This window comes from Trachinotus anak, unplaced genomic scaffold, assembly GCF_046630095.1.
Source record: "Trachinotus anak isolate AG129_WGS33_773 ecotype Australia unplaced genomic scaffold, CSIRO_AGI_Tana_v1 ptg000014l, whole genome shotgun sequence".
Lineage (NCBI taxonomy): Eukaryota > Metazoa > Chordata > Actinopteri > Carangiformes > Carangidae > Trachinotus > Trachinotus anak.
In genome coordinates this window covers 13,724,326-13,737,033 of record NW_027273865.1, presented here as the reverse complement: position 1 = coordinate 13,737,033, position 12,708 = coordinate 13,724,326, and the positions used below count along the sequence as shown (strand labels likewise).

Here is a 12,708-nt window from a genome sequence, read left to right as displayed (position 1 = left end):
TGGGAGACTGGGTTTTAAATGTGTTTTAATTATACTTATAAATTATAGTTTAACGACTCCTATTTTTACACGATTAATTAATTAGATTTTTTTATTTCATAGGATAGGACCGTCCACAAAAGGCGTTTTACCTGATGGCACGAAAAGCCGCATGTGCCTTTTTTGTAAATGCGCTGTTTCTCATCAGTTTGATATTTATATTTTTAAATACTTGACTTTTTTTTTTAAATCGTCAAATTCAACAAACATCACTCAAAGATATTTCCCCCCAACTATGGTCCTTAAGGTGGTGTCGTTTATTTTTCATGAACGCTAACATTTGTAAGTTTGGCACATCTGAGTTTCCGTAGATGCGGAAGTCGTGTTTCACAAGCGACCATCGGGGCCCCGGCGTGACATTCACGGGGTTGGTGGATTTGGGGTTGCGTAAAAGGAGGCATAAGATCACCCTGGGGTCGACCGAGCTGTTGTCAAGATGAGAGTACTGAAAGCGGGTCTGTCTTTGTCTAAAACGCATCTTCTGGCACCGGGGAGCGTCACTGTGAAAAAGGTAATCTGGAGTGTGTTCAGCTGTGCCGGTCCGACACCACACCAGACAGAGGGGTTTGAATATTGATTTCCCTGTGTGTTATCTCCACAGGTGCTCATCAACAGCTGTCGGACATGCTCCTCCGGTGTCTTGCCCAACGAGAGGATCCGCAACATCGGGATATCAGCTCACATCGACTCGGGGAAGACCACCCTGACCGAGCGTGTCCTCTACTACACCGGGAGGATAGCGGAGATCCACGAAGTGAGCGCCGGCTGGGCCGCGTTTGTGCGTTCATAGAGGTTTACAGGTGTGCAGTCCGCCCTCACCAGCTGTTTTTCCCTCCCCTGTGGTGTGCAGGTGAAGGGGAAGGACGGTGTTGGAGCCACCATGGACTCTATGGAGCTGGAGAGACAGAGAGGCATCACCATCCAGTCAGCTGCTACATACACCATGTGGAAGAACCACAACATCAACATCATAGACACACCAGGTATTAACATGTCACTTGATCTGAGGCCCATGGGGGCAGCATTTTGTTTGGGGCCCCTGTTGATCAGTGGTTGGATTAAGTACATTTACTCATTTACTGTAAATACAATTTAGGGATATCTCTATTTGAGTATTATAACCAATGCAACTTTATTCTTCCACTACTCTACATATCAGAGGGGAATACCACACTTTTTACTCCACCATAATTATGACAGATGTGATTAGTAGTTACCAGTTCAGATTAATTCATGCACTGATTAGTCAATCATCAAAAAATAAATCAGCAACGGAGTTAAAAACTGATCTTGATAAACCTAACCACAGGCTCTCTGGTACAAAAATGAGGTCTCCAAGTTAACGCTGATGATGACCTCCAAAAGGTTGATTTCACAAATCTTGGCCACAGAAGGCATCATACGACAATTTTTACAGATGTGAGTAGTACTAACCAAATGATTGTCCCTTTGAGGCCTATAGTAACTTCAGTGATATTGCACTTTAGTGCACATTCTCAAACAAGAGGTTGCTTAATGTGTCTTTGTGGTGTCGCAGTAATCGACAGACTGACTTATGGTTATTTGTTTAGGAAATGTGCAGTTGTGTTGTGAAAACATTATATAATTACAACAGCCATGCTTTGATTTCTCCAGTGTTTTATTTGAACATTAACAGTACTTAGTTTAAACTTTCAATTGAAGAATTTTTTTTTTAATATTTTAATATCATTTAAAACATTCTCAGTAAAATTAACTTTTTTGAAAGAGAACAATGATAGATGTGTTACTGTGCGACTAAAATAAGCAGAGATGTCAGATTTCAAACAAAACTGTTCTAAACCAGAAAGAAGAAGCTACAAAATAGTAATGCAAAAATAGTAAAGGCAGATTTCTTGTCTTGTCTCTACTGAGCGTCCATACAATCTCAATGGCCTGAAGTTATCTTAGTTGTAAGGAAAAGCTGTCAACATTTCTGTGTTGTAATGGAGGTGGATCTGCAGTTAAATGCACATAGTACTCAGGTTAAAGTGTAAACATCGACTTAAAAAACATTCTGCAGAGACGGGCACGTCCTATTGGTCCTGATTATGCAATTGCAATGTTTGACCCTCTCTCTCTCTCTCTCTCTCTCTCCCCCAGTATTTTCATTAATGTTTAATAATGGAAAAAAATGCCTGAAAACACTTTAACATGTGTAGAAGGTAAAAGAATAGAAGAAGTTACTCAAATGTGATAACAGGATTATATCTAATTCGTTATGTTTGTGTGTAGCTCACAACTCAAAGGTCTCACTAAATCATGTTTACTGTGCTGCGTTTCTAAATGTCAGTGTCCCCTTTGTGTCACCCAGGTCACGTGGACTTTACCATTGAAGTGGAGCGAGCGCTGCGTGTGCTGGACGGAGCCGTGCTGGTTCTGTGTGCCGTGGGAGGGGTCCAGTGTCAGACAATGACCGTGAACAGACAGATGAAACGCTACAACGTCCCCTTCCTCACCTTCATCAACAAGCTAGACCGCATGGGCGCCAACCCCGGTCGAGCCCTGCAGCAGTTGAGGTACAGTTTGAAATTTACCTCAATCCATGTATATAGAAATACTCCTGAAAACAGCAAAGTTTGGTGTTAAAGAAAAAATCATGTCAGAGGTTTTGTAAACCTCATAATATTTAAGCTTGTAGAGCCACGAAAAAAATGTAACCTATTTCGAAATATTGCAATAGAGATCCCAGATCAGATCAAAAAGTGATATATTTCCCAGCTCTATTTACATGACCCTGTCTTGTTTACATGACCTTCTACATGCATCAAGTATACCTTTCCTGAATTTCTGCAGATTTAGAAAAAAACCTAACAACAGACACATATACAAGAAACGAACAACAAACAGTAACAGAGTTAAGCCCTATGTCTCTGTCTTTAGGCCGTATTCTCTGGTTCACATGAAATCATGACAAGTATTCCACATACAATGTTGTAATCACATTTCGATTTTGTCTTAATTTTCAGAACCAAGCTGAACCACAACGCAGCCTTTGTGAACATGCCCATCGGCCTGGAAGGGAACATGCGCGGCATCATTGACCTTGTACAGGAGCAGAGCATATATTTTGAAGGACCATTTGGGTAGGGGATTCCTCTCTGCTAGCTTCACCATGAAGAGATCCGTTTGTCTAATTTGGTCATTTTTTTCATCTGCACTGTAATCAACAGCCGGACAACTTTTAAACTCTGCTTCTTTATTTGGCCTGATTCTCCTAAATTGTGCTTCTGTTTTTAGCAACCAGAATAGTTTGGTTTTTTTAGCACAGATGAGAGATTCCGACTGAGATTCTGTTCCTGAGGGATATGAAACTAATTCTACAGTTTCTTCCTCCCCGCAGTGAAACTGTCCGTTATGATGAGATCCCGGCAGATTTCCGTGCCGAGGCTGCAGACCGGAGGCAGGAACTGGTGGAGTGTGTGGCCAACGCTGACGAAACCTTGGGAGAAATGTTCTTGGAGGAAAAAATTCCTACCAATGATGACTTGAAGGTTCGTATCTTTTCGAGAGAGAGGAAATGAAATGAGAGGGATTAACCAAAGTGAATACAACTCATCCAGAGGAGAACACAAATCTGCGAGCCAAACTTCATGGCAATCTGTCCAGTAGCTGTGGAAACATTTCAAAACTGAAAAGGCAAACCATCCACTAGTTTCTGAGCTATTTCAGTGGTGGTCGTTAATAAAAGTAAGGCATCTTTGAGATCAAATTCTGACCAGTTTGCCTTCACAACATGACATTGTCTTTTGATTAAAGTCAACAAAGAGGTTTAGATGTGAAGTCAAATTGCATATCCAGACTGGGACGCATAGCCTCTGTGCTTGAATGAAGAATAAAAAAAAACAATTGGAGCATATAACTGTGTCTCAGTCTCTTGTCCCTTTACTGTCTTCCAGGCTGCTATCCGCAGGGCCACAGTGCAGCGTCTCTTCACACCAGTGTTGGTGGGCACAGCGCTGAAAAATAAAGGTGTCCAGCCTCTGCTGGACGCTGTCCTGGATTACCTGCCGAACCCCACTGAAGTGAAAAACTATGCTATTTTCAATGACGAGTGAGTAGGACTGTCAGTTAGTACACAATGTCTGCTCAGACAGTAACAGTAGATACAATTAAATAAATGTCAGATCATTGTGTCTGATAAAGCCTCTCTTGAAAAATATTTCAGCACTAACATTTGTGGGTTTTTGATTATTTTTTTTTTTAGAGATTCCAGTGAAACATCAAAGGTTCAAATGGACCCAACAAGAGATGATACAAATCCCTACGTTGGTCTGGCCTTCAAACTGGAGGTGAGCTACACCGAGGAATAAGTTTCAAATCAGTTTTTTTTTTCTGGTGTTCTCATAGCATCTTCTTCATTTCTGCAGTTTTGCTCAACAGGAAGGTCTCATTGTGTCACGCTCTGTTCTTTCCTGTGGTCTTTCTCATTAACAGGCAGGGAGATTTGGTCAGCTAACGTATGTGCGGGTGTACCAGGGCTGTCTGAAAAAGGGGGAATACATCTACAACACGCGCACAAGCAAAAGGGTCAGAGTTCAGAGGCTCGTGCGTCTCCATGCTGACCAGATGGAGGTGAGAGCAAACCCACGAACGTCAGCAGGTTATCAGAGGAGACAGTTTTCCATCTGTGGTTTGCAGTTTAAACAGCAGAGAAACATGACTGGTCAAAACGTTGAGGTTCCTCTTTCAGCTCCAGTGAAGTGTGTAGATAACAACCACATCCCCTGTGACACCAGAGTGATATTTTTCCACTCGTCTTGCATCAAAACAAGACCTGAAACATCAACAAGAACATGTTTAACATTTGCTCATATATTTCAGTTATTAGAAATAAGACACTTGCATCAACTCAGTCCTGAAATTCAACATCTTGTCCTATTGTTTCTTTTGTTCCTTTGTTCGCTCTCTATCCCTGCTGTTCCAGGATGTGGATGAGGTTTATGCAGGAGACATTTGTGCTCTGTTTGGGATTGACTGTGCTAGTGGAGACACTTTTACATCCAGGAGCAGCGCTAACCTCTCAATGGTGAGTAGCTGTAATGTTTTTACTGAGCAAAAGACCTGTGAAACAGCAAAAAGCCTGCTCATTTGAATATTAAATTAGAAAATGATTCTTCTTTTCCTTCCTTACTCCAAAACATAAAGAACATCCAGTGTTCATTTTTTTACCTTCTTGTCCCACAGGAGTCAATTCACATCCCAGAGCCTGTCATTTCCATGTCAATGAAGCCGACCAACAAGGTAGAAAATCCTCAAATCTACCCTGTACTGTAAAAATCCAACACTAGAGTCTAAATAGCATCTATAGCTCTTTACTATTTTGTATTTGGACAGAATGACCTGGACAAATTCTCCAAAGGCATCAACCGGTTCACCAGGGAAGATCCTACGTTCAGAGTTCATTTTGACACAGAGAGCAAAGAAACCATCGTCTCAGGAATGGGCGAGCTGCACCTGGAAATCTACTCCCAGGTACCTGATGGGACACTGTGCAGCTCAAGGATGTCACCTACTAAGCATTTTACCTGTTACAGATAGCAGTGGTACTCAATCTGTTATAAAAACTCAACTATTCCTATGAGCAGTTTTTAAAATGACTTTTTACCCAACTATAAAATGAAAGGAAATCTGAGGTCTGGATTATTGTGCTTAACTGCTGAGTTTGAGTGTTTTGGGAGAAAGCTACAAGCTGAAATCAGACACAAAATTAAACTGAATTAATTTAAAAAAGCTGTTTTTAAAATTATGTTTGAAGGAATTTCCTCTTTAACCCTAATATCTGACATGTGTAACTGTGGGTTTTCCTCTTTTTTTGTTTTGGTTTGTTGTTTCAGAGGATGGAGAGGGAATACAACTGTCCCTGTGTGATGGGGAAACCCAAAGTGGCTTTCAGAGAGACAATCACTGGTTCTGTACCGTAAGTCCTGATCTCCTGACACATACACACAAACACACTCAACTCAGCAACAAGAGGTATAAACACTTTATTTTGGTTAAAATACTCCAGCAACAAGGGGAGTACAGAACAATTAAAGGCTATCATATCATTATGTAGGATGGATTAATCTGACAGTACAAACTCCACCTTTCTGTAGTTCAGAAAGGTTTGTGCTGCAAGCATCAACGGCCGATCTCCTCATCGTAAACACATTCATGCGATTCTATATTTGAACACAAGATGTGAGCACCATGGTCTTGTTTTTGGTAATAGCAACAGTGTGATGAATGTCAGCAGTTTAGTTTGTGTCTGGGGGTTTTTCACAGTCATGGCAGTGAGGAAGCTGCTCCATCTGCAGCACTTTAACGCCCTCTGACGGAGACCAGCTGAACAGCAGTTTCCAGTGAATGATTTCCTGCAAAAAACCAAACACAGATTGTCAGATTAACACAACACATCAGGTAGTGACACTGCTCCTCACAAAGTGCATGTGCTGCAAGATGCCACCAGGGCTTAAATTATTAGCTGGTTATTCTGGTAAACAATCAGTTTCATCATCTATCAATAAAACATAGGAAGCATCTGCCATTTACAGCTCCAGAAATGTTGTAAATAAGCTTTCTCTTCTGTTTCATTATGAAATGATAAAACAGGGATTTGTTTTCCTTACATATTTGTCTGACTAAGAAATGTGAAGACAAAACCTTGGGCATTAATAAGTTATGATAGCCATCTTGTTCTGCAGCCATGACATAGATTAATAAATACATTTAAATATTTTTAGGGGTGATGATGAAAATATTTTTAGCTATTTATTAATAGTTGAATGTAATACGTGGATACCTGGGACACCATCTCATGCAGCAGTATGTGATAGTCAAACTTCAGCTGGTTGTTCTCAGTTTCCTGCAGCAGATTAGAGAAGAAAGACAAATGGTAGAAACTGAGTCTAACAGATGTTCCAGCCTTAATCCTCAGCCCACGGTGGCCCTGAGAGCTCACCGCACTGCAACTTAAGAAAACATATGCAAATAGGCAAAAACAAATTCAAACAAATTCAGAAAACGTCATCAATTTGACAACACACGTGCTGCAAATACTCACAACACAACGGAAGTGTTTCCAGGGGACAAAAAAGTGATGAAACTGGCTGGGATGCATTGTGACTTTTTAAGTTAAAAGCATTGAACAACAAGAATGCATGTATAACAATAAGTAAGTTATTTTTTGCCTTCATTTCAGTAGCAACAGTGAGAGAGAAAGAGAGAGACAGGAAATCAGAGGGTGGGTGGGTGGGTGGGGGGTGTACTTAGGATTAGTGAGCAGACCCGACAACAGATAAAACAACCTACCAGCTGCGTGACGTTGGCCACCTGGGCCATGTTGTACAGAGTGTTTTCAGTCGATTCGTTCAGCATGATGAAGCTGGAGGCCACGGTGCCCAGGTGCCAGAGAGGCTCCATGTCAGGCTCAATGTGACCGTAGCTATCTGTTGGTCAGAACGTCAGTGTGTTGTGAGCGAGGTTGGACTGCATGTACAGTGGGGTACAACTGTTGTGCGTGGTCTCAGGTGTGGTGTACAGGAGATTACAGTTACAAGATCAGTGAGGACAGGCATTTGTGTTAATATTGTGAAGAGGGACGCTGAGTTCAGTTAAAAACCACAAACCCAATGACTCAATGTTAAAATCCCAAAATGCTGCAATTTCAGACGGTTAATGTTGAGCAACAGGTGATTGTGTTTATTACTAGCAAGAATTTGCAGTTTGTTTTATTGCACATACCAGGTAAATGTGCTGCCACCAGGCTTTGGTTCTTGTACTGTTGGTACAAGGCCTCTTCTTGAGCTTTGGTGTTGATTTTACAGAGCTCCTTACATGAGGCCTGGATCTGGGGGCGGCGCTGCTGCTGCTGCTCTCCCCTCGGAAACAAAACCTCTGCAGAGCAGTTCTCGGTACTCTGGATGAATAGATAGAATAGAGGAAAGGCAGGTTTGATGAGAAAAAAGTGGAGGAGAGCACACAGAGCAAAGGCGTAGTCCAGATGTTGCCATGGCAGCCAGTGACTCAGTGTTGCAACCACACTGTTAATCATACAACCGAATGTAAGCCTCCTTTTATCTGCTCTTTAGTAAATCTTGTCAAACCCGGTCATACTTGAGTGCTCGGAAATCAGATATTTGTACTTTAAACCTCAACTCAACCTACAATTTGCTTAAAAGATCTTTCCATAAGAAGAATGCCTTTACTGTCACTGTATAGTTAAAAATCATACAATGAAATGTAAACACAATGTGAGCGCAGTGCTATTAACCCTTGAAATGTAGAGGGTAAATGTAGGCAGTTAAATATCAATTTTGTCTGCTCCTATTTGAAAAATACATTAAGATGCAAAACATTCTTCAAATCCAAACCAAAGAAGCACGACAGTGAATCTCTCACTTCAGGCTGATCAAAGGTTTTTTCTGTGTGTGTGATCAGGAATGCATTTTGTCTTTAAATTTCTAGTTTTATTCTATTTTCAGAGTGAGACAATAGATCATAATTAGACTACAGAGATAATTGTGGCTCATTTTCAGTTCTTTTTTCTAATGTTTAAGGAGCAGCATCACTTAACAAAAAAACTGAACAAACAACCTACTTTACTAATGAAGTCCTGCACTGAGATGTCCAGTCTATACTTTCTTCCAGAGTCTGCGACATCCTGAAAGGGAAGTGAACTATAATCAGAACATTTATTCCATCACTATTCTGTGGTGGGACCGAAGTCACATTGCTATTAAAGGTGAAGGTTTCAATAGTGAAGTTCGGCTGACCTCTGCGTTCCCGCTGTGGACCTTGTGCAGTCCGAACACCCTGTAAGGTGAGCCATAGCGGGTGTTGAGGTAGTGTTGGACCGCCTTGGCTGCCCTCTGAGCAGGGTAGTGATTAGGGTTCAGCTCACCGATCTCCATCACATCCTCCTCAGGCTCCTCTTCTATTGGTACTTTTTGCTGTATTTCCAGAATGGACAATGAGAAAGGAGATGATGAAGAGAACAGAGAGAATGAGAACAGAGGCAGGGATGGGCCTCCAGTCCCTGATGTACTTTGACCCTGAGGTGTCAGCAGGGTGGAGCTTTTTCCTCAGATCAGTTTATGTCTAGATAAGAAGGCATTGGACAGAAGGAGAACATCCATTGAGCAAAGTGAATAGGGAAGCAAAAATGTAGAAGTGAGGGTGAGGAGGTGAACAGCTGAAAAGGGTGAGAGCAGTGAATTAAATAAGGGAGTCTTATCTTGCCTGGAGCTGGAATGCTGAGACTCCCTGCTGGTTATGTGGCAGGTGGAAAGTTTTATCTGTTCGGTGCTCAGAGTCAGCTGCTCCCCATGCGAGTGGAAAGATTACTTCCCACTTCCTTTAACACCAGAGCTCTTTGAGCACTGCCCCTTTTTAAAGACACAGAGCTCTATTTCTGCTTGACAGAACATGCAGTGCAAGCTAACAGACCCTTCAAAATAACAATAATAACATAATAATAATAATAATTCAAAACGTAATAGATCAGTCAGATTCACTGCAGCAATTACAAAGAAAATTTCACATCAGTTTGACAGGTTAGGTCAGAGTTTAATGTGTAGTTACATTCCTTATTACATTCATTAGAAATACAGATGTAACATCTTAAGCTTTATCCTTTAAGAGTTGCATGTTTTTTCTTTTGTTGTTTTAATATTATTTAACAACAAAATAAAAGCATGTTTAAAGAAAAAGGTATCACAAAAAAAATGCTGATTCCTGAATGCAGAATTGGCTGAACAAAAATCTGTTAAAACTGTAGCTAATATCTGGATTACTTTTTAAAGCAGATAACACACCAGTAAATGGTAAATGGTCCCACTGTGTCACCTGACTTAAATCTGTGGATACTGTGTCCTGTAGGTTTGAATTCACCCATAAGAAGCAGACTGGTGGCTCCGGGCAGTACGGCAAAGTTATCGGGGTCCTTGAGCCTCTGGAGGCAGAGCATTTCACCAAGGTGGAGTTTGACGACCAGACTGTTGGTACGAACGTCCCAAAGCAGTTTGTACCCGCTGTTGAAAAGGTAATTTTCCTCCCTTGCATGTGAGCACAGTTATCTATGTGGGTGTGAAATGTTTTAATAAAGAGAATAGAACACAAAGCAAAAGCCATCTACTTGATTTCTCCAGCTTTTTAAAAAATTTTCTCCGTTGCATCTTTCCTCCCATCATGCTGCAGGGCTTCAGAGAGGCCTGTGAGAAGGGACCCCTGAGCGGGCACAAAATCTCAGGAGTCAGATTCGTCCTGGAAGACGGCGCGCATCACATGGTCGACTCCAACGAGATCTCCTTCATCCGTGCAGGAGAGGGCGCTCTAAAGCAAGGTGAGGGTTCAGCTAACTTGAGATCTGACATGTTGTTATTTCATTTTATTTCATTCTGGGTCCGCTTCATCTGTTTGGCTGCCGGTGTTGCCTTCAATGTTCTCTCCACAGCTATGGAAAAAGCCAACGCAGTCATCCTGGAGCCAATCATGTCGGTGGAAATCGTAGCACCTCAGGAGTTTCAGGGAGCAGTCATCTCTGGTGTAAACCGCCGGCATGGTGTCATCACAGGACAGGACGGGGCCGAGGGATACTTCACTCTGTATGCTGATGTGAGTCCAAGCCAAAGCCACAGTCTCTTAGCTCACAGTATTTGTTCTATCATCCTTCACCACCATTTGTATTTGAGTAATTTCAGCCTGTTTCTCCAAACAGATTCCACTGAACGACATGTTTGGCTACGCCACAGAACTGCGCTCCTGTACTGAAGTAAGTTCAAACTAAACACTCGAAAACTCTGTAGGCCGTTACAGTGCCAAAAATGTTGAGCATCCAGAGGAGCAAGTGTTTAGGTTTCAGAAGTGGGGACAGGAAAATGAGATGCAAGAGTCAGAGGTTCTTACGAAAGAAGATGGAAAAAATGTCGTGTCAATCTCACAGCTTCATTATGAAACTGGTTATTCAGCTTTCATGAAAAACAAGACAAAATGCTGTGTAATTTCTGATCCACTTATCCTATATGAAAATCACGATACGAGACTGAATGTTTAGTGATGAATAAATATATTTAATATTTGATAAGCACTGTGCTTTACTGCCTTGGATGTTCAATTCTAGCATCTGTTGAGGAGGATGATTGACTGGAATTAAAAATAGATTAAATTTATTAATTTTTTTAGTGCAGGAATTTGCTCTACCTTTTTTGTGTGGCTGTTGGCACAGCCTCCACCAATCAGAGAGAAGGGCGCCAGCTTCTGTGTAGCCTGAGAGGTAAACTTAGGGCTCTAAGGTGCACAATTCAACAAATCTTACTGCTGGGAGCTCACAGTAGTAACAGTAATAAAAGGATGAGTGCATCCTGTTAATCGGCTCCTCTCTTCTCTCAGCTGGATTTAGACAGAGGACACTGTTCAGAGAGTTTGTAGGAGGAAATCAAAATGAAACTGTGAAGTGAAAGGAACAACTTCCACGATACATCACAGCTTCAGAAACTAACTGTCTGTCATTGTTTATCCAGGGAAAGGGCGAGTACACCATGGATTACAGCAGATATCAGCCCTGCCTGCCCGTCACACAGGATGAGCTCATCCACAAATACTTAGAGGCTACAGGGCAGCTGCCTGCGAAGAAGAACAAGTGGAAGAGCTGAAAACTGTCTGTCTACTCTACTGTACACTACTGGACTTTGACGTGACAGCCGTCCCTCCTTTAGACACCTTTTCTGCCCATCATCAACTATGACTCGACAATAAGGCTTTAAATCGAGGAGCCAAACAAAACTTTGACATTTTACTTTTGTTTTGTGGTTAGCTAATTTTTCTCCCTAATGATTGACCCCTGTGGAAAACATACTGTATTTATTATTTTGATTTTAGCACAGTTTGACCTCTATGCTCTGCAGTCAGCCTTTGTAAGATGGTGGTTGTAAGGAAAGCTCAGTGCGTTGACTTGAGCTTGTAATGGCTTTTGTACTATGTACAGAAAGGTTTTGTTGTAACAGTGATTGCAGCAAAGATACATGTCCTTCTTGTAATGTGTAGTTTTTTTGTGTGCAGATCATTTTTCTTGCACAGCACCACTCTGTTGACTTAAACTTGAGCAAAGCAGATACTTCACAACTGATCAGCTACGAAACCCAACCTGCAAAAAGAAAAACACAATTGTGCACCAATAGCAGTCAGAGGTAGTTCCTTCTCACCTGTCCAAAGACGTCTGTGTTCTCTGCTGTCTCTGGTACACTGTTGGGATGAGCCGACATGTCCATTGGGTCAGACTCAGGTCTGATCGTCACACTGGCGCTCCCAGTTACCCCCATTAACGCAGCCAGAAAAACCATGATCCTGAAGCCCATTATAGTATCCTGCAAAACACAGGAGAGGAAAAACCGCTTGTGTGAGAGAGTCCAAACAGGGAAATGACCCTCCTGTCAGAGTGGAGTTACATAACGAGGAGGAGGGGAAGCAGAGAGAAGAGATTGTCCAGATCCTGCTGTCTTCCTGGCACGATCTGTTTATTTTTTCCCCTTAACTAAACAAACCGCTCCACTTTATCTGGTTCTGTTTTTCATATGCTCTCATGTAACCCACTTAAGCTGTCAGCCGCTAACTGTTTCAACAGCCTCACAGGAAGAAATGATTTGTGTAGACACTGTTATCCCATTAGAGCCG

The 12,708-nt window shown here is 41.8% G+C and overlaps 2 protein-coding genes across 3 annotated transcripts; one reads left to right on the top strand and one right to left on the bottom strand.

The window, feature by feature from the left end:
* Positions 1-356: 356 nt before the first annotated feature.
* On the top strand, positions 357-12,058 carry gfm1 (G elongation factor, mitochondrial 1). Its single transcript, XM_071496431.1, has 18 exons — positions 357-550; positions 641-793; positions 890-1,022; positions 2,372-2,576; positions 3,027-3,143; positions 3,401-3,551; positions 3,957-4,111; positions 4,265-4,349; positions 4,495-4,632; positions 4,985-5,086; positions 5,245-5,301; positions 5,395-5,532; positions 5,895-5,977; positions 9,919-10,081; positions 10,237-10,381; positions 10,493-10,653; positions 10,757-10,810; positions 11,559-12,058. The coding sequence occupies exons 1-18, from the start codon at positions 476-478 to the stop codon at positions 11,688-11,690; spliced, it is 2,247 nt and encodes a 748-aa protein (XP_071352532.1). The 5' UTR covers positions 357-475; the 3' UTR covers positions 11,691-12,058.
* Positions 6,030-12,530, bottom strand: lxn (latexin). Of its 2 annotated transcripts, none has more exons than XM_071496444.1 (7): positions 12,240-12,530; positions 8,814-8,990; positions 8,639-8,701; positions 7,783-7,957; positions 7,351-7,487; positions 6,842-6,904; positions 6,030-6,413 (listed from the first exon to the last, which is right to left on the bottom strand). In XM_071496444.1, exons 1-7 carry the CDS (start codon positions 12,390-12,392, stop codon positions 6,297-6,299), a joined length of 885 nt encoding a protein of 294 aa, XP_071352545.1. In that variant the 5' UTR covers positions 12,393-12,530; the 3' UTR covers positions 6,030-6,296. The 2 variants fall into 2 exon arrangements, with proteins under 2 accessions (XP_071352545.1, XP_071352546.1); XM_071496445.1 differs by lacking the exon at positions 12,240-12,530 and adding an exon at positions 9,280-9,414.
* Positions 12,531-12,708: the final 178 nt, after the last annotated feature.

Coding starts and splice junctions, on each gene's coding strand:
- lxn (XM_071496444.1), bottom strand. CDS start 12,392: ATGGGCTTCAGGATCATGGTTTTTCTGGCTGCGTTAATGGGGGTAACT. Junction 8,702..8,813: donor TCCACAGCGGGAACGCAGAG/GTCAGCCGAACT, acceptor CTTCCCTTTCAG/GATGTCGCAGACTCTGGAAG. Junction 6,414..6,841: donor TGCATGAGATGGTGTCCCAG/GTATCCACGTAT, acceptor GGTTTTTTGCAG/GAAATCATTCACTGGAAACT.
- gfm1 (XM_071496431.1), top strand. CDS start 476: ATGAGAGTACTGAAAGCGGGTCTGTCTTTGTCTAAAACGCATCTTCTG. Junction 5,533..5,894: donor ACCTGGAAATCTACTCCCAG/GTACCTGATGGG, acceptor TTGTTGTTTCAG/AGGATGGAGAGGGAATACAA. Junction 10,654..10,756: donor ACTTCACTCTGTATGCTGAT/GTGAGTCCAAGC, acceptor TTCTCCAAACAG/ATTCCACTGAACGACATGTT.